Source organism: Brachyhypopomus gauderio, unplaced genomic scaffold, assembly GCF_052324685.1.
Source record: "Brachyhypopomus gauderio isolate BG-103 unplaced genomic scaffold, BGAUD_0.2 sc110, whole genome shotgun sequence".
Taxonomy (NCBI): domain Eukaryota; kingdom Metazoa; phylum Chordata; class Actinopteri; order Gymnotiformes; family Hypopomidae; genus Brachyhypopomus; species Brachyhypopomus gauderio.
The window spans coordinates 45,001-69,394 of NW_027506931.1; the positions used below are offsets into that span (position 1 = coordinate 45,001).

At 45.5% G+C, this 24,394-nt stretch overlaps 2 protein-coding genes across 2 annotated transcripts; one reads left to right on the forward strand and one right to left on the reverse strand.

Annotated features, from left to right (window-relative positions):
* The first annotated feature begins 4,966 nt into the window (after positions 1-4,966).
* Positions 4,967-12,039, forward strand: scn4bb (sodium channel, voltage-gated, type IV, beta b). Its single transcript, XM_076993349.1, has 6 exons — positions 4,967-5,201; positions 6,356-6,796; positions 10,286-10,449; positions 10,662-10,884; positions 11,249-11,378; positions 11,533-12,039. Exons 2-6 carry the CDS (start codon positions 6,700-6,702, stop codon positions 11,627-11,629), a joined length of 711 nt encoding a protein of 236 aa, XP_076849464.1. The 5' UTR covers positions 4,967-5,201; positions 6,356-6,699; the 3' UTR covers positions 11,630-12,039.
* Positions 12,040-17,609: 5,570 nt separating this feature from the next.
* Positions 17,610-21,991, reverse strand: LOC143497425 (transmembrane protease serine 4-like). Its single transcript, XM_076993357.1, has 12 exons — positions 21,849-21,991; positions 21,508-21,635; positions 21,189-21,342; positions 20,890-21,016; positions 20,475-20,597; positions 20,312-20,355; positions 20,033-20,195; positions 19,696-19,862; positions 19,258-19,353; positions 19,025-19,167; positions 18,187-18,336; positions 17,610-17,747 (listed from the first exon to the last, which is right to left on the reverse strand). The coding sequence occupies exons 1-12, from the start codon at positions 21,898-21,900 to the stop codon at positions 17,742-17,744; spliced, it is 1,353 nt and encodes a 450-aa protein (XP_076849472.1). The 5' UTR covers positions 21,901-21,991; the 3' UTR covers positions 17,610-17,741.
* Positions 21,992-24,394: the final 2,403 nt, after the last annotated feature.

Below are 24,394 nucleotides of genomic sequence, written 5' to 3' on the forward strand. Positions count from 1 at the left end.
GCATGGCAGCTGTAGACGCACTCAGGAACACTGCAGGTGTGTGTGTGTGTGTGTGTGTGTGTGTGTGTGTGTGTGTGTGTGTGTGGAGAGGGTACATGTAGAGGTGTGTGTTTGTGTGTGTGTGTGTGTGTGTGTGTGTCTGGGTGGGTGTGCATGTGTTTGTACCACTGCAGGTGTCTGTGTGTGTGGGTGTACGTGTGTGTGTGTGTGTGTGTGTGTGTGTGGAGAGGGTACATGTAGAGGTGTGTGTTTGTGTGTGTGTGTGTGTGTCTGGGTGGGTGTGCATGTGTTTGCACCACTGCAGGTGTCTGTGTGTGTGGGTGTACGTGTGTGTGTGTGTGTGTGTGTGTGTGTGCACCACTGCAGGTGCAGGTCTCCCACCCCTCCTCTACCCACAGGGCTCTTGCTGTCTGATACGACACCATTACCCTGGCTACAAAATAAGCAAATTAGTTAGTTACTGGTAAGTCAACCTTTTTCTTTCTTTCAAGTTTAGGGAGACAGAAGTGTTGTTGCTGGCATGACTCAGCACTTTCAGGGCTCCGGTATGAGACCCCCAGACTCTCTGCACGTGCTCAGTCTGCAGCTGCGTGGCAGCAGTGCAGTAATGGGATGGAAATGGTCCTTGGAGCGGACACATGTTAACATGAGTCAGCAATCCTGCCATCTGCAGACGCATTTAGTCCCAACAACGACCAGTGCATCACAAAAACAGCTTCTGAAATGCAAGGGGAGCAGAAATGCACACACACACTCACACACACACACACACACACACACACACACACACATACACACTCACACTCACACACACACACACACACACACACACACTATCCCCAATAACTGTGGCGGAATGAGAGGAGACACAGCAGTCTCTGGGGCTTTGGTGCTCCAGACGTTGGAACTTCACTGCACGATGGACGTCACCCTACAGCAGGCGCTGGAATAAAAATAAAAAAAATGTTCTAAGCAGTTCACACGTCCACGTCTGAGAGCAGTGTCGGTTTGTGAAGCTCTGGGCTGTGTTTTGCTGGCGTTCCTCGGGATGTAACTGACACACACCACCTACCTTAACATGTGGCAGACCAAGTCCAGCCCATCACAGTAGCTGTACTCTTGAATCAGGATAATGCATCCTGCCACACTGCAGCTGTTACTCAGGACTGGTCTGAGGAACTTAAAGAGTTCAAGGTGTTCACTTTACCAGATTCTCCAGAGCTCAGTCTGTGGGGTGTGTTGGAGAAGCAGGACCATGGAGGCAACATCTCAGAGTTTACAGGACTTACAGGACCTGCTTCTATTGTGTTGGTGCCAGATGCCACAGGACACCTTCAGAGGTCTTGTGGTGTCCACGCCTCATGGGCCAGAGATGTTCTGGTCTTAGAAAGGGAATCTACGCAATATCAGGCAGGAGGTGTTAACGTTGGGGCTGATTGGTGTACATGCGATCGTTTTGTTGTCCTAGCTGACCTTCATCCTACTAGTAAATGTCTTAAAGTAAATAATTGAGGATGAGGAGAAGAGTGATGAAGGCCTTGATCGAGATGATACTGCATTCTTTGTGTTAAGGCACCACAGACTTTAACGAAATGGTGTTATTGTGTTATCAATAAATTCTGCACACAAAACCTGTCTGGGAAGTGTTTAAAGTTAGTGAGTGTTTGAAAAAAAATCATGCCTTAAAACGCCATGTTAGCCTCCTGGAACATGGGTGCTCTGAGAAACGGAGTGACTGGTGTGAGTGATGGGGTGAGTGATGGGGTGAGTGATGGGGTGAGTGATGGGGTGATTGATGTGGTGAGTGATTGGGTGAGTGATGTGGTGAGTGATGGGGTGAGTGATATTGTGAGTGATGTGGTGAATGATGGGGTGAGTGATGGTGTGAGTGATGTGGTGAGTGATGGTGTGAGTGATGGGGTGAGTGATGGGGTGAGTGATGTGGTGAGTGATGAGGTGAGTGATGGGGTGAGTGATGAGGTGAGTGGTGTGAGTGATGGTGTGAGTGATGCGGTGAGTGATGTGAGTGATGTGGTGAGTGATGGGGTGAGTGATGGTGTGAACAATGGGGTGAGTGATGTGGTGAGTGATGGTGTGAGTGATGGTGTGAGTGATGTGGTGAGTGATGGGGTGAGTGATGGTGTGAACAATGGGGTGAGTGATGGGGTGAGTGATGGTCTGAGTGATGGTGTGAGTGATGGGGTGAGTCATGGTGTGAGTCATGGTGTGAGTGATGGGGTGAGTGATGGGGTGAGTGATGGTGTGAGTGATGTGGTGAGTGATGTGGTGAGTGATGTGGTGAGTGATGGTGTGAGTGATGTGGTGAGTGATGGTGTGAGTGATGGTGTGAGTGATGTGGTGAGTGATGGTGTGAGTGATGTGGTGAGTGATGGTGTGAGTGATGTGGTGAGTGATGGGGTGAGTGATGGGGTGAGTGATGGTGTGAGTGATGTGGTGAGTGATGGGGTGAGTGATGGTGTGAGTGATGGGGTGAGTGATGGGGTGAGTGATGGTGTGAACAATGGTGTGAGTGATGTGGTGAGTGATGGTGTGAGTGATGTGGTGAGTGATGGGGTGAGTGATGGGGTGAGTGATGGGGTGAGTGATGGGGTGAGTGATGGTATGAGTGATGGGGTGAGTGATGGTGTGAACAATGGTGTGAGTGATGTGGTGAGTGATGGTGTGAGTGATGTGGTGAGTGATGGGGTGAGTGATGGTGTGAACAATGGTGTGAGTGATGTGGTGAGTGATGTGGTGAGTGATGGGGTGAGTGATGGTGTGAGTGATGTGAGTGATGGTGTGAGTGATGGTGTGAGTGATGTGGTGAGTGATGTGGTGAGTGATGTGGTGAGTGATGGTGTGAGTGATGGTGTGAGTGATGGGGTGAGTGATGGTGTGAGTGATGTGTGAGTGATGGTGTGAACAATGGGGTGAGTGATGTGGTGAGTGATGTGGTGAGTGATGGGGTGAGTGATGGTGTGAGTGATGTGTGAGTGATGGTGTGAACAATGGGGTGAGTGATGTGGTGAGTGATGGTGTGAGTTACTGGAGTGAAAGATGATGTGAGTGATGGGGTGAGTGATGGTGTGAGTGATGGGGTGAGTGATGGTGTGAGTGATGTGTGAGTGATGGTGTGAACAATGGGGTGAGTGATGTGGTGAGTGATGTGGTGAGTGATGGGGTGAGTGATGGGGTGAGTTACTGGAGTGAGAGACGGTGTGAGTGAGGAAGGGCAGGTCTGTTTTCTTTCCAGTGGTTTTGTTGAGTTGCTGTTTCATTCCTGACATCAGCATCCCTCTTGCATTCTCTCTCTCTCACTCTCCAGCTCCCTCTCTCTCTCCCTCTCTCTTTCGCACACTATCTTTCCAATTCTCTCTTTACCTCTTTTTAATCCTGTAGTCATTTTACGGATGGCAAACCCGAAGGGCCAAACTTCAGTGGGCTGTCAGGACTTCTGAGAGCGTCTCTGCATAAGGCCTTCCAGCTACTGATAATACGCAAATCCAGATTATTAAAACACGTTTCCAACATTGTTGTAGATCCCTCACATGTAGAGACGGGCTCTCCCCTTTACCACACTGATTTCAAACAGATGCGTTAGTGGCGTTCCAGCCTGGCAGACGTGAAGATCTTGTCCGCGCCGTCTCGGGTGAGTCAGCACGTTCAGGCCATCTCCTCAGACCACTGCAGTGGTTCCACCAACATCTACACTATCTTCATCACCTCTGGTCCTGTTGACCTGGTCTGATAAGCTGTACATCTTTACACGCATGCACTTGTGCTCGGTGTACATCTCTGGGCTCTCGCTGGAGTATCGATCAGTTCTGCCCAGCAGTGTTTCATTTCAACTGTACTTCTTCCAAAACAGAAAATATGTCATACACTGACTCACCGCCCCCACACGCACATATTATAAAAGCAACACACAAGTTTCCAGTGCATTACAGGTATGACCTATTCACACACACACACACACACACACACACACACACACACACACACACACACACACACACACACACACACACACACACACACACATCTGACAGGACATGGACATGACCATCCTGAGACCGGAAGACCTGGCTGAGGGAGGACTGCAGGACTCGAAGTGCAGAGTCATAAGAAATCTGAGCAGTCCAGGCGTTTGTCCTGGGACACACGCTCAAAGTCACTCTCACTTTCAGCCTCCTGGGATTCAGATGTTGTCTTGAACAATGCAGTGAGCACTCTGTTCCTTTCAACACACACACACATGTACAGTCAGGCCTGTACTGTGGACTGTACTTATTCTATTTTCTCACCGTAATGCGCCAGATTCAATTAATCGAGTAATTACTGTAATTATCCAGGAGCAATCAAGCTGAGAGCAAACCGTTGTGAGTTGCATCAGATGTGTTAAAGCAGAGGGCAGGCAGACATAACATATCTCGTTGGGCTGTCCTTCCTACTGCCTGCCTAAAAACCAGCTCTCCATTCATAAATCTCAGAGCAGAGAGTTGCGCCTGCAGTGCTGCTCTGGGATCAGTACTGTCCGTGTTTTGGGGTAGCTCAGTTAAAAATCTGATCCATGGTCAGTGCTGCCAAGAGCTGCACTGCAGAAGAGTTTGAGAAAGTACAGGGACGGCATGACTCAATGATCCGAACTTCAATTTTAAAGGGGGGGCAAAAGGGAGAGAGAGAGAGAGAGAGAGAGAGAGAGAGAGAGAGAGAGAGAGAGAGAGGGAGAGGGAGAGAAAGAGGAAGGGGGAAAGAGAACGAGATGAAATCGGCAGCCAAAGCAGAGAAAGTTGAGTGAGAGCCAGATTCCTTTCAGCAGAGAGAGAGAGAGAGAGAGAGAGAGAGAGAGAGAGAGAGAGTGGGAGAGAGAGAGTGGGAGAGAGAGGGAGAGGGAGAGAGAGCAAGAGAGCGAGAGGGAGAGAGAGAGGGAGAGAGAGAGAGGGGGAAAAAGAGAGAGAGAGGCTAGGGCAGCAGTCGCAGAACAGTCAGTGCACATGCGTCCACTGTGGGGCTCTTTCTCTCTCGGACGGCGAGTGTTCTGGGTGAGAGGGACCGTGCATATGAGTGTGTGATCAGGACCAGGACCAGAGCAGTGCGGAGCGTGTGTGTGTGCACAGGGATGTGTGTATGTGCACGCACGTGAGTTCTGCAGACGGCTTTTTGTCTATTGGACACACACAGTTACCTGTGCGACAGAAGAGGTATGACACACACACACACACACACACACACACACACACATCTCTGCCACATCTCATCTGTCATACAGTACTGAATACTCCCAGAATACTGTAAATCACTTTCATACAAAGTCACACTGGGGCGATGCATCAGTGATGTATCTGGGGTTAGCTAATTCTTACCAGTGATGTATATGGGGTTAGTTAACTCTTACCGGTGATGTATATGGGGTTAGTTACTCTTACCGGTGATGTATCTGGGGTTAGCTAACTCTTACCAGTGATGTATATGGGGTTAGTTAATTCTTACCAGTGATGTATCTGGGGTTAGCTAATTCTTACCAGTGATGTATCTGGGGTTAGCTAACTCTTACCAGTGATCTATATGGGGTTAGTTAACTCTTACCAGTGATGTATCTGGGGTTAGCTAATTCTTACCAGTGATGTATCTGGGGTTAGCTAACTCTTACCAGTGATGTATCTGGGGTTAACTAATTCTTACCAGTGATGTATCTGGGGTTAGCTAACTCTTACCAGTGATCTATATGGGGTTAGTTAACTCTTACCAGTGATGTATCTGGGGTTAGCTAATTCTTACCAGTGATGTATCTGGGGTTAACTAATTCTTACCAGTGATGTATCTGGGGTTAGTTAACTCTTACCAGTGATGTATATGGGGTTAGTTAACTCTTACCAGTGATGTATCTGGGGTTAGTTAACACTAACCGGTGATGTATCTGGGGTTAGTTAACTCTAACCGGTGATGTATCTGGGATTAGTTAACTCTTACCGGTGATGTATCTGGGGTTAGTTAACTCTTACCAGTGATGTATCTGGGGTTAGCTAACTCTTACCAGTGATGTATCTGGGGTTAGCTAATTCTTACCAGTGATGTATCTGGGGTTAGTTAACTCTTACCAGTGATGTATCTGGGGTTAGTTAACACTAACCAGTGATGTATCTGGGGTTAGTTAACTCTAACCGGTGATGTATCTGGGATTAGTTAACTCTAACCAGTGATGTATCTGGAGTTAGTTAACTCTAACCAGTGATGTATCTGGGATTAGTGGGGTTAGTTTGATTACTCTGTTGTATTTTCTATGTAACCTGCGCTTGTCTTTCTCACTCTGTTCTTATTGATCTTTGATCTCTTCATGACCTTTTGTTGGGGGAAGTGACCTCATCTTTAGAGCCATTTGAGGGGCAAGTCAGAGCAGACATAATTCTGGGCCAGGCAGAACAGACCCGGACATCATTCGGACTCGGTCGGAGTCAACTGAACATCTATCGGCCCCACTGGAGCTCCAGACTCTCCTGAACTCCCTTCAAGAAAGTCAAATCTTCTGACAGTCGGACTGCTTCGGATTATTGGGGAGAAAAGGAAACTTCAGGTGACCTAGCGGGACCAGCGGGACTAGCGGGACTAGCGGGAGCATCCCAGCCTCACAGCCGCAGAGGGGCAGGTGGGACATCGGGCAGAGCGGCTGACGACCTAGGGGAGCGCAGAGCAGGGCAGGAGATGGAGGCCGGGGGTGCAGGAGTGTGGAAGGGGAGGAGGTGCTGGCCGGAGAAGAGCACCCTCTACACCCTCTACCTTTCACTTATTGTCATCTTCAGTAAGACTGGTGTATGTTTGTATTTGAGTATGTGTGTGGTGTGTGTGTGTGTGTGCATGTGTGAGTGTGTGTGTGTGTGTGTGTGTGTGTGTGCATGGTTGAGTGTGTGTGTGTGTGTGTGTGTGTGTGTGTGTGTGTGTGTTTATGTTTGTGTGTGTGTGTGTGTGTGTTTATGTTTGTGTGTGTGTGTTTGTGCGTGTGCATGTGTGTGTGTGTGCGTGTGCATGTGTGTGTGTGTGTGTGTGCGCGCGCATGTGTATTTGTGTGAGTGTGTGTGTGTGTGTGTGTGTGTGTGTGCATGGGCGAGTGTGTGAGTGTGTGTGAGTGAGTGTGCACACATATACACTGCTTATATGTGAAAAGTTGCATGATAGCCACATTTTTGCCTCATAAAACAAAAATTAAAATTCCTCACATACACACACACACACACACACACACACACACACACACACACACACACACACACTGTTCCAATGCTGGATGTAGAGTTGCAGTGCAGATTGTCAGATTGAACTGGGTAAGATCATTTTCATGTTCTAGTCGGGTATCCAGGCAAGCGGATCTGAGCAAAGATGTGACAGCCCAGTTAAACCACCATTCACCATTCAATAGTCTCCCAGTTAAACCACCATTCACCATTCAATAGTCTCCCAGTTAAACCACCATTCACCATTCAATAGTCTCCCAGTTAAACCACCATTCACCATTCAATAGTCTCCCAGTTAAACCACTAAGTTTTAGAGAACTGCAGGTCATTCAGTGCTTCTGTGAGCTTGAGGGAAAAAATAACCAATTTGCAATCTAGCAAGTTCAAATTTTACACAGTGGACATCAGAGATGTGCGTGACAACTGCGTCCGCTCGATTCAACACAGAAGCACTTCAACAACGAGCCAAACCCGGGAAACACATGGTTAGGGATAGGATTAGCGCTGGGTTAAGGTCAGGGTTAGGACTGCCTTAGAGTTAGGGCTGGATTATGGTCAGGGTTAGGGCTGGATTAGGATTAGTGCTGGGTTAAATTTAGGGTTAGGGCTGGATTATGGTCAGGGTTAGGGCTGGATTAGGATTAGTGCTGGGTTAAATTTAGGGTTAAAGCTGGATTATGGTCAGGGTTAGGGCTGGATTAGGATTAGTGCTGGGTTAAATTTAGGGTTAGGGCTGGATTAGGATTCATCCAGAAGGTTTGTGAGAACATGCTGCTAAGATTAAAGCACCGTTGGTCTGAGTAGCTCAATCCCTCCCCGCCTGGGGTCACATAACGCGGATCACAGCTAGATTCACATCCAGGTCAAGTGTCATCCCTGCTTCAGAGTCATCAAGATCCGTGTTTATCACACATCTCTGAACAAAGAAAATCAGCTACCTTCTGCCTGTTAGATTCAATAGACTCTAATTCTAGTAATCATTCTAGTAGGGACTCGTTTTTTACTTAGAATGAGATTCATATGATATTCACATGTTTAGACTTCTCATTTGTTTTCCTCTTATAGCGTGTAGCTGTGGAAACTCCTTCTGAATTAGAAACATTAGACACAGGGCAGTGAGTCAACTCATTCATGCTGCAGTGTTAACCTTCATAACTGCTGACATATTGGCCATGATGACAAGAGTGAAAAAGAGTGAGACATTGAGAAAGAAAGGGAGAGAGTGAGAGAGATTGAGAGAGAGAGAGAGAGAGAGTGAGAGAGATTGAGAGTGAGAGAGACTGAGAGAGAGAGAGAGAGAGAGAGAGAGAGTAAGGCTAAAGAAGTAAGTTGTTGCTGTTACTAAATGCCAAAAAGCGCAGCTTTCATTACCATCAATGCATCTGCACTAGTGCACAAGTCTGTCCAAAAATGTCTTATCTATTGATCCATTAGACAGCTCACCAGAGCTGATAAAGGCAAAATGCTTAAATTACCCACTAAGATATTGATGTTCCTGAGAGAGTCTTGCCTTACGCAAGCTTTCTATTTTCAAATGTAACAAGACTGTGTTTCAAAATAAGAGAAACATGTTTGTCTGAGTGGAGAATATCTGTCTGTCTCTCATGTGGAGAATGTCTGTCTCTCATGTGGAGAATGTCTGTCTCTCATGTGGAGAACGTCTGTCTCTTGTGTGGAGAACGTCTGTCTCTCGTGTGGAGAATGTCTGTCTCATGTGCAGAATGTCTGTCTCTCGTGTGGAGAACGTCTGTCTCTTGTGTGGAGAACGTCTGTCTCTCGTGTGGAGAATGTCTGTCTCATGTGCAGAATGTCTGTCTCTCGTGTGGAGACTGTCTGTCTCTCATGTGGAGAACGTCTGTCTCTTGTGTGGAGAACGTCTGTCTCTCATGTGGAGAATGTCTGTCTCATGTGGAGAATGTCTGTCTCTCGTGTGGAGACTGTCTGTCTCTCATGTGGAGAACGTCTGTCTCTTGTGTGGAGAACGTCTGTCTCTCGTGTGGAGAATGTCTGTCTCATGTGCAGAATGTCTGTCTCTCGTGTGGAGAATGTCTGTCTCTCGTGTGGAGAATGTCTGTCTGGGAGGGAGCAGGCACAGCCAAGGAACAGCCCACACCCCCACCAGAGAGGGAGGGAGTGTGAGGGCAGGCATAGCCAGGGAACAGCCCACACCCCCACCAGAGAGGGAGGTAGTGAGGGAGCCGGCACACAGGGAACAGCCCACACCCCGACTGCTGAGGGAGGAAGTGAGGGAGAAGGCATAGCCAGGGAACAGCCCACACCCCCACCGCAGAGGGAGGTAGTGAGGGAGCCGGCACAGCCAGGGAACAGCCCACACCCCCAATGCAGAGGGAGGGAGTGTGAGGGCAGGCACAGCCAGGGAACAGCCCACACCCCCACCAGAGAGGGAGGTAGTGAGGGAGCCGGCACAGCCAGGGAACAGCCCACACCCCGACTGCTGAGGGAGGAAGTGAGGGAGAAGGCATAGCCAGGGAACAGCCCACACCCCCACCGCAGAGGGAGGTAGTGAGGGAGCCGGCACAGCCAGGGAACAGCCCACACCCCCAATGCAGAGGGAGGGAGTGTGAGGGCAGGCACAGCCAGGGAACAGCCCACACCCCCACCAGAGAGGGAGGTAGTGAGGGAGCCGGCACAGCCAGGGAACAGCCCACACCCCCACCGTGGAGGGAGGGAGTGAAGGAGCAGGCACAGCCAGGGAACAGCCCACACCCCCACCGTGGAGGGAGGTAGTGAGGGAGCCGGCACAGCCAGGGAACAGCCCACACACCCAATGCAGAGGGAGGGAGTAGCTGCAGAGGCTGTGAATGAGATTTTGCAGCATCATTGCTGCAAGAAAGAAAGAGATGGGCGGGAGGGGGGGGGGGATGGAGAGGAAAAGATGGAGAGAGAGGGAAGGATGGAGAGAGTGAGAGAAAAAAAAGGGGAAGATGTCTGATGGAACCAATTTCATGAAGTTTCTTGAGTAATTGTGTGTGTGTGTGTGTGTGTGTGTGTGTGTGTGTGTGTGTGTGTGTGTGTGTGTGTGTGTGTGTGTGTGTGAGGTGGGTGTGGGTTCGAGGCGTTGGAGATGTCCACAGGTAAGATCCCCTTCCTGGAGGCTGTGAACGGAAGCGACGTTTTGATCCCCTGCACATACTTTAGCTGCATCGGCATCAAGAACCTGTACTTCAAATGGGAGTTCAATGACAACGGCACCATGGAGAAGGTGAGGGCTGCGTCCGCCCCGGGCTTCACCAGCCAGTTCCTTCTGCTGCTACTGAACTTCAGACTCACCCTAATCTGTTGGATCACTTTTAGGTGTAGGGTGATCTTGCTGCTCCAGATGGTGGGGTCAAATACAAGATTGAACATTTTTCATGAAAAACTAAACTTTCATCCAGTTTCATAACTTTGGGTCTATTACTGTTGTCCACACAGGTGCTGGAGTCAGTGATCCCAATTGATCACGCAGATCCGATGGGGATTAGTATTTTTCGAGAGCGGGTGGAGTATGTGGGCACCAGTAAGGACAACAACGTGTCCATAATGATCTGGAACGTGACGTTTGAAGACGCGGGACGGTACACGTGCTTTGGCAAGAACCCCAAAGAGCGTGGCAAAAACCACAGTGCTCACTTCATGTTGTACGTGGTGGACGAACGTGAGTATTGCAGAGAGCAAGAGAGTAAGACGCATTTGGAAGGGACGTGTGCTCACGTGTGGGCTTACGTCACACGTTACAGTGTATTTTTTTTTATCATTTAGCATCTATTACAAGTCAACCGTTCTCTTTTGGATACTAAACATTATAATACAAAAAAAAAAAAAAAAAACCAATCACACAATTAAATAAGAAGAAAAACTGTCATGTCTTCTACTGACAGCTCGTGTTTCTTTTACAGCAGAGTGGAAATGAAATGTCTTTATTATCAGATGTTGGCAATAGAAGGAAGGTGATGGTGTAGTATGAGCTCTGATGAAGGACGTCTTCAGGATCCGCCTGTTCTCATTCTCTCTGCCTCCAGTGAGGGTCGTGGACAACACGCTGACCCTCATCATCGTGTCCGCCGTGGGAGGATGCATAGCACTGCTCATGCTCTTCACCCTGCTCAAGAACTTCACCATCTACGTCCTCGACAAGATCAAGGAGAAAAAGTGAGATAACGTTTACATATTTATATCACATGCATTTAACTCGATGCACACAGAACAAGGAAACCATTCTTCTGTATCCTCACTTCTTGTCCTTTCTCTCTCTCTTCTCTCTCTCTTCTCTCTCTCTGTTTCTTTCTGTCTTTTGTGTCTACAGTAAGGAGTGCCTTGTCAGCTCCTCAGGGATTGATAATACAGTAAACAGTCTGTCTGGATCCAGAGTAGCTTCCAAAGCCACACCAAAGAAAGCATGAGACCAACACCTCACGAGTGTGCACCTGTGCACACACGCGCTCACACCCACACACACTCAAACACACACTCCATTTGTTCACATTTAAGTTCATATACACATATATAAAGTTCTTATTTGCCTACTATATTTATACTTTGTTTTTTAATCTCATAGAATCAGAAAATTGCTAGCTCAAAATCTGCATGGATGAACGTAGCCTCGTATAGATGCCTTTCTCCTGCTGCGTAAAAGCTACCTTACTTTTACGTTACGTTTTTATTTTAATGTTGTGTTCATTTTCTGTTGATTTCTAAGCACAAGTGTGAATGAATTGGTTGGAATGGGTGTAGTGGGTGTAATGGGTGGGATGGGTGTAATGGGTGTAGTGGGTGTAGTGGGTGTAATGGGTGTAGTGGGTGTAATGGGTGTAGTGGGTGTAATGGGTGCAGTGGGTGTAATGGGTGCAGTGGGCATAGTGGATGTAATGGGTGTAGTGGGCGTAATGGGCGTAATGGGCGTAGTGGGTGTAGTGGGTGTAATGGGTGTAGTGGGTGTAATGGGTGCAGTGGGCATAGTGGGTGTAGTGGGTGTAATGGGCGTAATGGGTGTAGTGGGTGTAATGGGCGTAATGGGCGTAGTGGGTGTAGTGGGCGTAATGGGCGTAGTGGGTGTAATGGGTATAATGGGCGTAATGGGTGTAATGAGTGTAGTGGGTGTAGTGGGTGTAGTGGGCGTAATGGGCGTAATGGGCGTAGTGGGTGTAGTGGGTGTAGTTGGTGTAATGGGCGTAATGGGCGTAGTGGGTGTAATGGGTGTAGTGGGTGTAGTGGGTGTAATGGGCGTAATGGGTGTAGTGGGTGTAATGGGTGTAGTGTCTGTAGTGGCTGTAGTGGGCGTAGTGGGTGTAATGGGCATAATGGGTGTAGTGGGTGTAATGGGCGTAATGGGTGTAATGGGTGTAGTGGCTGTAGTGGGTGTAATGGGCATAATGGATGTAGTGGCTGTAGTGGGTGTAATGGGTGTAATGGGTGTAGTGAGTGTAATGGGCCTTATACAATGCTCTTGATTATTGCACACATCTACCTGCATTTAAAAAGGTACATAGATCAATGCAAAACTTGCACTGTTTTTCATATGGTAACAAGAAAAATATATTTTATTCCAACAATGTGACAGGGATAAATGCGGCGTACGTTGTATTCGTTTAATTTGGTCTTTGAGCTGAGCTGGACTCAGACTTTCTTCTTGGGATTTTTCTTCATCACACACATTTGCAACAGCGCCCTCTGGCTTCAGGAAGCCCACAGCAGTACAAAGCAGCCAATCAGCAGGCGTGTGGACCTCGCTGTTGGTTGTAAGTGTTTATATTATATTTGTTGATCTGCGGCAAATGGAAGTGTTACATGAGGGTAAAATATATATATTTGGAAACCAGAAGAAATAATTGAATTCCATAAATTGGTAAATAGGTAAATGAAGTGTTTGGTTGTGTGAAAAAACTTTGAGGCCAGCTCAGCGTGCACTTTATATTCTTTATATTACTGTTATTTTTATTTAGTTGTTTGTGCTTCACACACAGGTGCCTGTAAACGCTTCTATCGCCACCTGCTGGTGGGGAGGACAAAACAAATGCAAAATCATATTTAAAAAAGCTAACACATAAGCTAATGAATGAATACTTGACAATCCCTAGAAACCAGTGTCCTCTAGAAAAATATGCTGAATGAACCAAATGCTGCTGTAGATTATTCAACTATTAAACGTGCATGACAACAGCTGACGCTCTTACAGTAGGAAAACATACTTCGTTTTGTCATCATGCCATAGAACGTATACACAGAGACATTCAAATAAATGCAAATTCATGCAGATTCACTCAACAAAATGCGAATGCAATAATCAGGCAATAAGAAGACTTTTCTGAGACAAGCATGATGTCGATACTAACAAACAAATGAGTGGCTATAACTTTACTGTACGCCAATGGTACTTTAATGCAGCATTTGCAATCCTATTAATTATTTTCTTTTAATTGATTTGTGCATCAGATGTCAATTCATGATTAAGTAATTCATTAGTTAATAACTCACTTAGTAACCCAGATATTTAATTAGCTATTTTATTAGTTATTTAATTTAAAGTATTTAGTCCAAATATATTAGGAATAGATGCACTAAGGTCACTAAAACCTTTAACTGAATATACATAAATAAATTAGAATATAAACTGATATCATCACATGAAAACAAAACCCCTGTTATTTACTAATATAGATGAATATTGATTAATATTGATAAATCAGATCAGTTCTTGTTTTTTTGGCATGTCATACCTAGAATACTGGCTTCCACAGGAAAAAAAAGGTTATTCTCAAATGTTTTTGTATTTTGACTAGTGTGGGTGTTTGTGAACTTGACGTTGTGGTGCACGGGGTTTACAGTACACGGGGCGTTTCAGCTACACTGAGGCCTCTGTAATGATCCACCACCGCAAATCTAAAAGCACTTTTGAAATGTTGCATCCTGGAACAGGCGCCATGGAGGCGGAGCCTAAGCAGGATTGCTGATGTCATCCTGACTCTGCGTGGCGAGCAAGAGGCGGTGCTGTCTCAGCTTTTGTTACTGAGGTTTCTGAACGGCCTTGACAGGGCAGGACACAGGCAGCCTTGGCAGACAACAAACCACAGGCCAAGATAGAGGGACAAAATCTTTGCAGTGTTCAAGGTTTTCAAAGCAATGAGGAAGTGAAAGGAATGGGGAGGATGTGTTAGAAGATGAATGTTTCCTTTGGTGTTTTTCCTCTAGCGTAGCCTCGCGTTTCTTATCAGGTGGGACGTGAATGTAAACACACGATCTGTAGCAGACCAAAACTCAAGACTACAGCACCACGGTACTATTAAGGAGCTATTTGTTTCTGCACCGAGATCAAAAGGGTTAAGGCCTTAGAATCCAGGCCAGTCAGCATAAAGGTTTGGAAGTTGTATTGTGAGGGCAAACTTGTTTCCTTCTCATGTTACACTAAACTGTAATCTGAGGGATTACTCTTCGGTATGTACATGTCCCAATGCTCAACGTTTGCATTCCTCTGCACCAGATGGTTCTGGTTCAAACCATTTCTCTCATACCTTGGATGGCCTGGGGTGTGAAGATTGTGGCTGCACCTGAGGCTGTTGTAGTGGCCTGTGAAGGTACAGACTAGGTGATCAACTATACGAATGTAAAAATCGCATTTTAATTGAGTGCTAATCCAAACGAAGTGAGTGACAATTCTACGCTGCAGCTGTAGTTTCAATTAGAGCAGATGGAGCAGCGTAGGCCTGGACCTGGAGATGTGATGGAGGTTGTGAAAGGGCAGATTTCACGGTGCAATACCTGAAAAAACAAGGGTGTATGTATTAAGGAGAAAACCGTTCTGGCCTCCGCGGCGTGACTGTGACCATTTAGCAATAAACATATGATACTGTAGCTGTGAACCAAATCTAATATAGAAGGTGCGGTTTAACATGCCTCTAGGGAGAATTTGTAGTCTTATGATTTTACCTGTCAGCATCAGGGGAAGAGGGGAGGGGCCAATATTTGATGTAGCAAAGGTCTGAAATAAGGAAATAAACCGCTCTTACAAGAACATTTTTGTAAGTGAGATTTTACGAAAGACTTGAAAGCAGTGTAAGATATAATTTTCTATTTTATGATTGTTTTCATCATTTTTAAAACATCTCTTAAGATGAAAGGAAAAGACATACACCGTTACACTTCTAACCTGACTTCACAGGCTATATTTAATGAGACATTAATGCAGTTGATGCTTGCGTGTGCAATGTGAGGCTGTATGTGTTTCTCAGTGTGGTGAAATTTCTTGATTCAAGTCCACCTTGTCAGCTGATCATGAATTAGTTGGATTGCCTTATAAATTTTAACTGCTTAAGATAATTGGTAATTAGTTAATTAAATGTGCCTGATTGGCTGGATGAACTTTTGCTGCATTATCGAATCAGCATCATGCTAGACTTGTCTGAATAAGCTCATGATTGGCTGACGTGATAGGTGGAGTCAAGGGCTGATTTACAGTGAACCTCATTACTCAGAACCCAAAAAAACTTCCAACAAAGGTCAAGTCCCCTGAGCAATCTTGGCATGTCCACATTTACAGCCATAAGACTGGAACCCTCCAGGAAGTGAACCCTTCAGAAAGCACCTGGATTTTTGCATTAATTACCCATATTAATCACAAACATTTGTAGCTCTTGTCAACACTGAAAACAAGCATGTACAGTCCAGGTTTCACATTTCCAAACACCTCGTGTAGCTGGTAATGAGACTTACAGAAGAGTTAGGAGGTACTTTACTCCATGACTTCTTACAAACCAGTTCCAATTCATTGAATTGTCTCTATTTTACCTGTTCAGCTATTAAGGATGATAAGGTCAATGATTTACTGTTTCTGTCATTGGCGCTGATTTTTGTTAATGTGTTTAATATTTTTTTATATATTAGTTTAAGCAGGTTGTGTTGTGTTGTTTGACAACCATTTTACATGCGTAATTGGTGCAGAAATCAAGGTTTGAAGGGTTAACTAACGATCTTACAGCCATTTGTTGTATTTCTGTAATAGCATCTGGTAGTCAGGGGCTGGAGATCAACTGAGCAGAAATGTGGACCAGCTAACACATCTAAATGGCTTCGTTCGGGGGCAGAACTATGCAACCTGCTGTGGTTTTAAGTCAAAGTAAGAGCATTACACTTGCGTTCCTAAAGTTTCCACGCATGTACTGTCCATACAGACTGAAGAGGTAATGTCAGGTCTATTTGTGCTGATCCTGGATCAGCTCAGTCCTGTCTGTGCTGCATTCACAAACCGTTCAAAATGACACATCCCAGTCATTATAGATCAGTGTTAAAATACCCCCAAATGTATATGTAAACAGTTTCAGCGATGACAAGATTATTCTGGACTATATTTGACTTTGATTATGTGTGTGTCGGTCCAAGACCAATTCTCTTCATGGGATCCTGAAAATGGACCTTAATACTGTCAAATTACACAAAACCTAGCCATAAAATGGCTTCATGATCCAGAAATGTAGCACAGCTTTTCACCTCAGCCAGGCAATTCTCTTCTTCCATGATTAAAAAGGAATATTTGTTAAGCATGTGAACTGTGCTAACTAGCATAGCAGATGCTGTACTAATAATAACATTCATGCTATGCTGGAGTCTGATGACTTTACAGGATGATTCAAATTAACTGGCTTATTTGATTGGCTATATTACCCTATGTTACCATTCTGTAGGTGAAGTATTTAGGTCCAGTCACATGATACATATGCCAACTGGCTTCTGCCACAGCTACGTAAAAGAATGTAAAACAAAGGTAGTCTGTTTAGGTCTAGATTCTCCACTTTGGTCCCTTCCTTTAGCCTTAAGTGAACGTGCAGCCATTTTGTTCTGGATTTTAAACTGCACTGTCATGCATATCAATTATAATTGTTATATACTGCAAGAAAATATTGCTGTAGAAATAAAGTTTTGGATACCAGACGACGTGTCTCTCGTGCATCTGTTGATCGTTATGTTTAGTCTGCATGATGTTTCACATCCTTACACGTTAAGATATGATCAAGATACTAAAATAAAAGGCAAAAAAAAAAAAAAAACACCACCTTTATTTCGCCCAATTAGCTTCTTTATTGAACTGTTATACTTTATTATTATTATCCACAAAGCAGAGTGCTTTAACTTCAAAGCAGCAACTTTGCTTTAACAATGAAACACTGATAAGAAATAATAAAAAATCTGACAGAATGACATATCACATTAAAAACATAACACCACAAATACTAAAAGGAACATTTTGGCCCAAAATAGAGTAGATCTTAAAACAGGTCAAGCAGGTGAGGCAGTGGAGTGCATGTTTCTATATATATATATATATATATATATATATATATATATATATATATATATATATATATATATATATAACATCTATAACTACCATCTTTTGTGCATTACTACCAAGTTTAGAATTTTCTGATAACCACCGAGATGGATTCCCGTCACAGTAAAATTTTTTAAACTATGTCCGTATGACATTGTGGCCCCATCCATCCATCCATCTATCGCTGGTGCTCTTCAGTGCTTCAGTTGGTGAGTGACATACAGGCAGAAATAGAGTGAATTTAAATGGTTGGGCTAAACAGAATCAAGTAATAAATAAATAAAAGATAAAAATAAATAAATAAAATATACAGTAAATCCTGGATAAATGCATCTTTACTACCTTAAGTAGTTTGAATCTTTACGTTTAACTGATCCAGCACTGAACTGTGCTAAGCTAGGTCCCAAAACTTGGACCCAGTTTTAGTCTTAAGTTGGAAATTTGGAGAAGAGGTGTTTAGTAAAATTAAAAACATGGATTATTTGTGGAATTGTCACTGAACAATAACCATTCTAATCCAATATAATAAAGACCAACACAAAACCACTTTAGAACTTTCGTTATAGCTGGTATAATGACAATAAAGATATTCTGAACCATTCCTACCCCATAAGTAAACAGCCCATCATACACACACACCTCCATGACGGTGTAAATCCAGTCGAGTGATTGGCTGATGTTGGTGTACACTCCGGGCTTTCCGCGGCGGGCACAGCCGGTGCCCCAGCTCACCACGCCCACCAGCTGCCACCGCGGCCCCAGCAGCACAAGCGGGCCCCCACTGTCCCCCTGCAGAAGCCATGGGGGAGAGGAGAGAGCAGACACACTCCTGCTGTCGGCTGCTCAACACGCCATTTGATCCCAAAGTCTTTGTAAGTTAAGAGAATGGGCTGCAAGTGTACGGTTAGAGAGTCACTTTATCAAATCAGGCAATGAGCTGTTTTCCAGTTATACCCCAGTACATTCTCCCCGCTGGACTCCTCTCCCAATACACCAACATCATTTTGGATTAAAAACATTTTAGATGCATAAAACTTATGTAAACACTGATAAAATTTTACCCATCGCTTAACTTTGGACTACATTTCAAGTCCCTGAAGATGCTAATCAGTGGAGTATCACAGTGGTGTGCTAACTTTGGCCTTCGTTTATGTCTGGGACTGATTACTGCACCTCCCTTCTGATTAGACCCCCGGCAAAGTTCATACAAGTGTTACAGTACATCCAGAACTCTGCAGCTAGAGTTGACACCCACACTAATTGCTTAGCTGAGCTACCCCATCTTTTCTTAGCTACACCGGCTCCGTATCCCATCCTGTATGAAGTTTAAAATCTTGCTTCTCACCTTTGAAACCCTGGATAACTTTGCCCTAATCTACCCCAGCCAAGGTCCTGGAGCAACCTACTCACTGTCCCATTTGTACAATGGCATTGGGGTTGTTTAAGGTTCCATCAGTGCAACTTACTACACTCTTACCTGACAAGAATCTACTCCACCTTTCAGATAGCCAGCGCAAAGCATTCTGGGAGTGATGGCAGAGCCATAGATGGACGAATTTGAACACTTGGACCAGCCAATGAAAGGTACTGTGGCTTTCTCTAGTACCCTTGACAACACACCTGAGGATGGGAGAGGGGCGGGACTTAAAGGAGTGTTGCGTATTGTGTGCACCTGTGCGTATTGTGTGTTTTCTTGCCCCGCAGACTCACCATTCTCCCGCAGGGCACCCCACCCAGTCACCACAAGCTCCTCCCCCTCTTTGATTGACAGCTGGTATGGGGGCAGGCAGACTGGATGTATAGAGGCTGTAGATAGAAACAGGAAACTGATGAATAGACTCTAAAAGTTACGTTTAAAACGTAACATTTACGTTTTAATGGAAGTGTTGCATTTTGTTGGATTTCGACAAAATATCCTCAGGTATTAAAAGCGAAATCACAGCCAAAGGAACACCGAGTCATGTCCCAGACACCCACATGTTCTGTTCTCACAGCTGGCACCCCTGAGTCAGCTAATCAAAGCTTAGCAGAACACCGTCTGCTTACTTCAGTCAGGCTGGAGCAGGAATACGACCACATAATGGACTAACGAAAAACCCAGAGCCCGACTACAATGGATGGAGGCGTCGTTGGCTCGAGACAGAGCACCTCCGGGAGTGACGTCCCAGGCGAGGCGGAGCATGGAGATATCGTAGTCATGCCGTACAGGGTCGTAGTGTCCGTGGATGACTATGGTTTCCAGGGGAATGCCTCCATACCAGGTCATGACGGTCTGGCCTAGAACCACACGCCAGGCACCTAGATCTTGTGTCCGTCTGTGGGCATACACACGTGACAGAATGGAGCGTGAGAAAGGTATTTTCTAGACGCAATCTTCTTGAGAACAAATGTTACTGACGGGCTCCCTAAAACTATAATTTTACACACATTACATAAGACTCACAGACACATGTGCTCCTGAGTGCAGGTGTTTTTGCACACTCACCCAGCAAAGCAGTGAGCAGCACTGATGACCCAGCGTGTGGAGATCAGAGCCCCTCCGCACACATGCTGACTGTACCTCTGCACGCTGGCCTGCCATGGCCACAGTTCGGCTACAGTCTCTGTACCTCCTATAACACGGTCCTCAAGAACCACTTCCCCACAGTCTACACACACACACACACACACACTGCAGTTTCTGCACCACCTACCACACGGTCGTCAGCCACCACCTCCTTAATGCACTTTACATCCTGGCATCGGAACACTCCCACACCATTACCTGAGCAAGATAGTGATATTACTGAGCCCGAGCTGCACTCATCTCTGAAAGACCACAACAAGCGAAGAGGAACATCAGAAGTGTGTACGAGTGTCTCCGTGTTCCTCGAACATTTCCAGCTGTGTGTTGCGACCGTGATGCTCTGGGGCTCTTTGTGTGTTACCTCGCAGTGAGTGAACTCTGGATGTTTGCGCTTGCTCCTTGAGGTTCAGCATTAAGGGCGATAAACGCAGCGCGGAGGTCAGAGGGCAGACTCGCCACCGGCACCTGCATGCTCCTTGGGCTCCTGCAACACAGGGCGTGTCCCAATTCACCCATAGGGACTCCACTAAGTGCACTACTTTTGACAGAGGTGGTCATGAAAAGAACTCCATCATAACTCCAGTATGACGGAGTCAAGACAGAAAAGTTTGTAAAATGGCACTATAGTGTAGTGAGAAGTGTTTGGGATTATTAACACTGGGAAGTGTTTTGAAAGGGCCAGTCCTTGTCCAAGGCCTTCACGAGAGGGCCAAAGTTAGGAGCAGAGGGGATTGTGGGAAGGGGATGGCACAGGTGAGGCTGGCCAACACACTCACTGCGTGTAGCCCATCTGCTGGCAGGCTGCACGCGTGTGTCGGGTATTCCAGTTCTCCGCACACACACTGCTCCACTTGTGGTCCTCATCAGACACCTGCAGAATCAGCCTCTCACTCACAAGTCTCACTAAGAAAGAGCAACAGAGGTACAACGGTACTCTTACAGGAATTCAGGAGTTCTGACTTGCTCCAAGTCAGATAAACTAGAGTGTAGAGAGGGAGTTTAAATACATTTTTGGCACCTTGATGTGTGATGTTTGGATCAGGGTGTGTGTGTGTGTGTGTGTGTGTGTGTGTACCTGGATATGCAGAGTTGGTCCTGAGGTTGGACACACAGGTGAGCTCGTCCCTTCCATCTGCACAATCATCCTTCCCATCACACACTGCTTCTACGTCAACAAACTCCAGGGACCCAGCACAGAAGTAAAACTTCGAGTTTATGAACCTGATAACCTGGGGAGCAAAAAAGAAAACATCGAACGTTCTTTAATGCAGGTTTAAAGGCTTTAACACAGATCCTTTTTCAATATGACATTGAATGTAATAAGTTCGACTATAATTACAACAGACGCAACAAGGGACCACGTTCAGATTACAGATCCGTGGACTTTTCTTACCGTAGTACAACCCCAGAGCCAGTACAGCCAGTGTCAGCAGAACACAGCAAGTGCTGATTACAGTCGTCTTCAGTCTCTTCTTTCTCCTTCTCTCGGTCTGTAACTTCGGCAGACTCCTCGGCATGGTCCCTGTGTGTGTGTGTGTGTGTGTGTGTCAGAGAATGGGCAAAAGACCAAAAAAGTGAAGGCTAAGAAGAGCACAAAGTCTAAACTTTCCAAAGGTGAAGTATCTCTCCCGAGAGCTAAACTCGTGCATCTCTAACTGTCTCTTCGGTAAGATATTCACCGTTGGTGGTTGTGTGAGTCCGGCGTGTTTGTTTGTAAGAAACAGATGCATATCACCTTGCATCCGCACTGCTCGCCAATGAATCCGGCCGGAGTGCCATGACATCATTTGTGCAGCTATTAGTGATTTGCGCTGATTAATGTCCGGTGCTTGGTATCATTTATTTCAGGCCTGCTTCGACATTTGAACTTAAAGTCGTACGATCTCTGGATCGAAATGACGTTGTCGGTTATTTTGGGAAGGGGAAGCTTTTAAACATTTCAGCTAGTGTCCGATGTTTCTCTGAAAGGTCACACAGTTTCGCTCTTCTTTTGAGAGCAGACGTATCAAGTTCCACAAGGAGGTCTGATTAACGTTTCCCCACATTAGTGTTGTGTAAAATGTTTCTCTACAAGATGCGTAGTATATAATTACGTGTATAGTAGTATACACGTAATATTTGACGTGTTCAGCGGCTTGTGTTTAACGACCCTCGCGGTGTCTACCGTACATGTTGTTTATGACCAGCTAATATCGGTCGTTTGACGCTGTTTACAACCGCACTTAGTTTTTTAATACTAACCGTATGTGACTCGTGGAAGGGTGAAGGGGTCACAGAGGTGTTGGGCTTTTACCCGTATGAAAATGCTTGTAGTCCTAGTGTTAAAGGGAGTGACTACCACACTAAAGGGCAGAAGTTATTGGAAGCTGTATTATCAGTTTAGCGGTTAAAGGTCTCATTCCTCATCTTTTCCCCTTGTGTTTGGGTGGTTTTATACTCCAGAACGGACACATTTATAAATGTTTTTATTTTACATGAACATTTACCAGCCTCTCTTGGTCCACTAGAATTAAACGACCTTTTTCAGTTACTGCATCTTAGTCCTGAGGTCTGTTCCACCCTGTATAAACCGAGATTTGTAAATGAGACAGTTTTGTCAATTTAGTGCTTGGTGTTTGTACATCTCACCACTAGATGGCAGCACACAGACTTTAACTAGATGACCTCTCACTCCATCGTCGTAGTTCTCAATATCTGTGGTGTTTGACAACATTGGCTCGTTTTGTTCAATACGTCTTTCTAAGACTACTCATCTGTGTAATGTGACTACAGCGGACAATAGATGATCCTTTGAATGCTAGTTTGTTTGTAACCTTTATTGTTTGAAGTAACTAGCCAGGGCAGTCTTTAGTGAGGCACATTTGACGGTTTCATAGCGTCGTGAGACCCACCAGGGTGGAGGATGGTGAGAGGGTGGGGATTTCTAATGGGTGTAGTTTAACCTCCACCCTACCACTGTAGCAAGACCCGCTGAATCTAAACGCTTTGGCAGTGGATACGTTGGCAAGGAGATGAAGAGAATGAAAAATGGGTGGTGCCAAAGCAGGAGAAAGGACAGCGAGATGAACACGTTCTTCAGCTTCAGTGCTGTGGGAAACACTCCAGAGGAGAGGAGGGTGGTGTTATCACTTTTGTAAGCCGCTACTGTAATCCCATATACCATCCACTGGCCTCCTGCACTATAGCAAGTGCAGTTTGTGTCTCATGTCATGAACACATACGTTGGTGGGTGGGTGTGTGTGTGTGTACTCCTGTCTTTTAGCAGATGTGATGCAGTGTGTGTTTCCTTCCCTGTCAACCCCATAACGGAATCAGCCAGGCAGAATGGGGTGAATGGGTGGTGATTAAAGTGTACAACAAGGCTCATTCACGAAAAAGATCACTATCATGCTGTCTGATGCGCCTAACACGTATTCCATTTCCCATCATCCACCTCTTCGCACCACCCATGATGCTCAATCCAGTTCCACCAGTGGCCACATACACGTCAGAGCTGCCTCTCGTCATCACTGACTTACTGACCTGTTCTTTGATACTTCTGACTAATTAAACCTGTTTTGTTTCCTCATATTCTTTATAAAATACTGCCATGACTACCGAGGTTTCTCCCCGTTAGTCTTTCTCTGTCTAATCCCTGTGTGGATTGGCTATCCTGTCTGACTGTTCTTTGGCTCTTCCTGTTCTGGAATGTTTGATTGGTTACACCTTTTGCCTGACCGGTATGTTTTTGCTATCTTGGTTACTGGTCTTTAAGCCTCTGCCTCTGGATAAGCCTTTTGTAAATTAGACCATCTCTGTTGGTTCGATCTTGTATCTGCAAGCATGGTTGTCACAGTGGTGTCTAACCACTCATTCACACAGGGCTTTCCATGTGAGCTGTGGCCACAAACATGCTGTGAGTACACACAGTGCTACAAAATCACTTGGATCTACAAAAACTAAATACTCCTTCCCAAACGTCAAGAGGCACACACCTGGTTTCTTCTTCCTGTGTCAGCTGCAATACATTAATAATAACCAGGTGTTTTTCTACCTTCTCGTTCTCTCAGATGAACTATGTAGGGTTTTTTTCAGCTTAAGAAATATAGATGGATAGACCTTTCCTTACCGTATACAGGTGGGAGAATTCTGAAAAGTGTGCATGACTATAAATAGGACAGACACTGAAACTGCCCCTATAAAAGGTAAACAGGTGGTTTTATCTCAGCACTTGGGCAGAGACTCTAAGGGAGGGGTTTGCATAAAAAAATAAATAAAATTGTCATTTTTTCTGGACTTCAG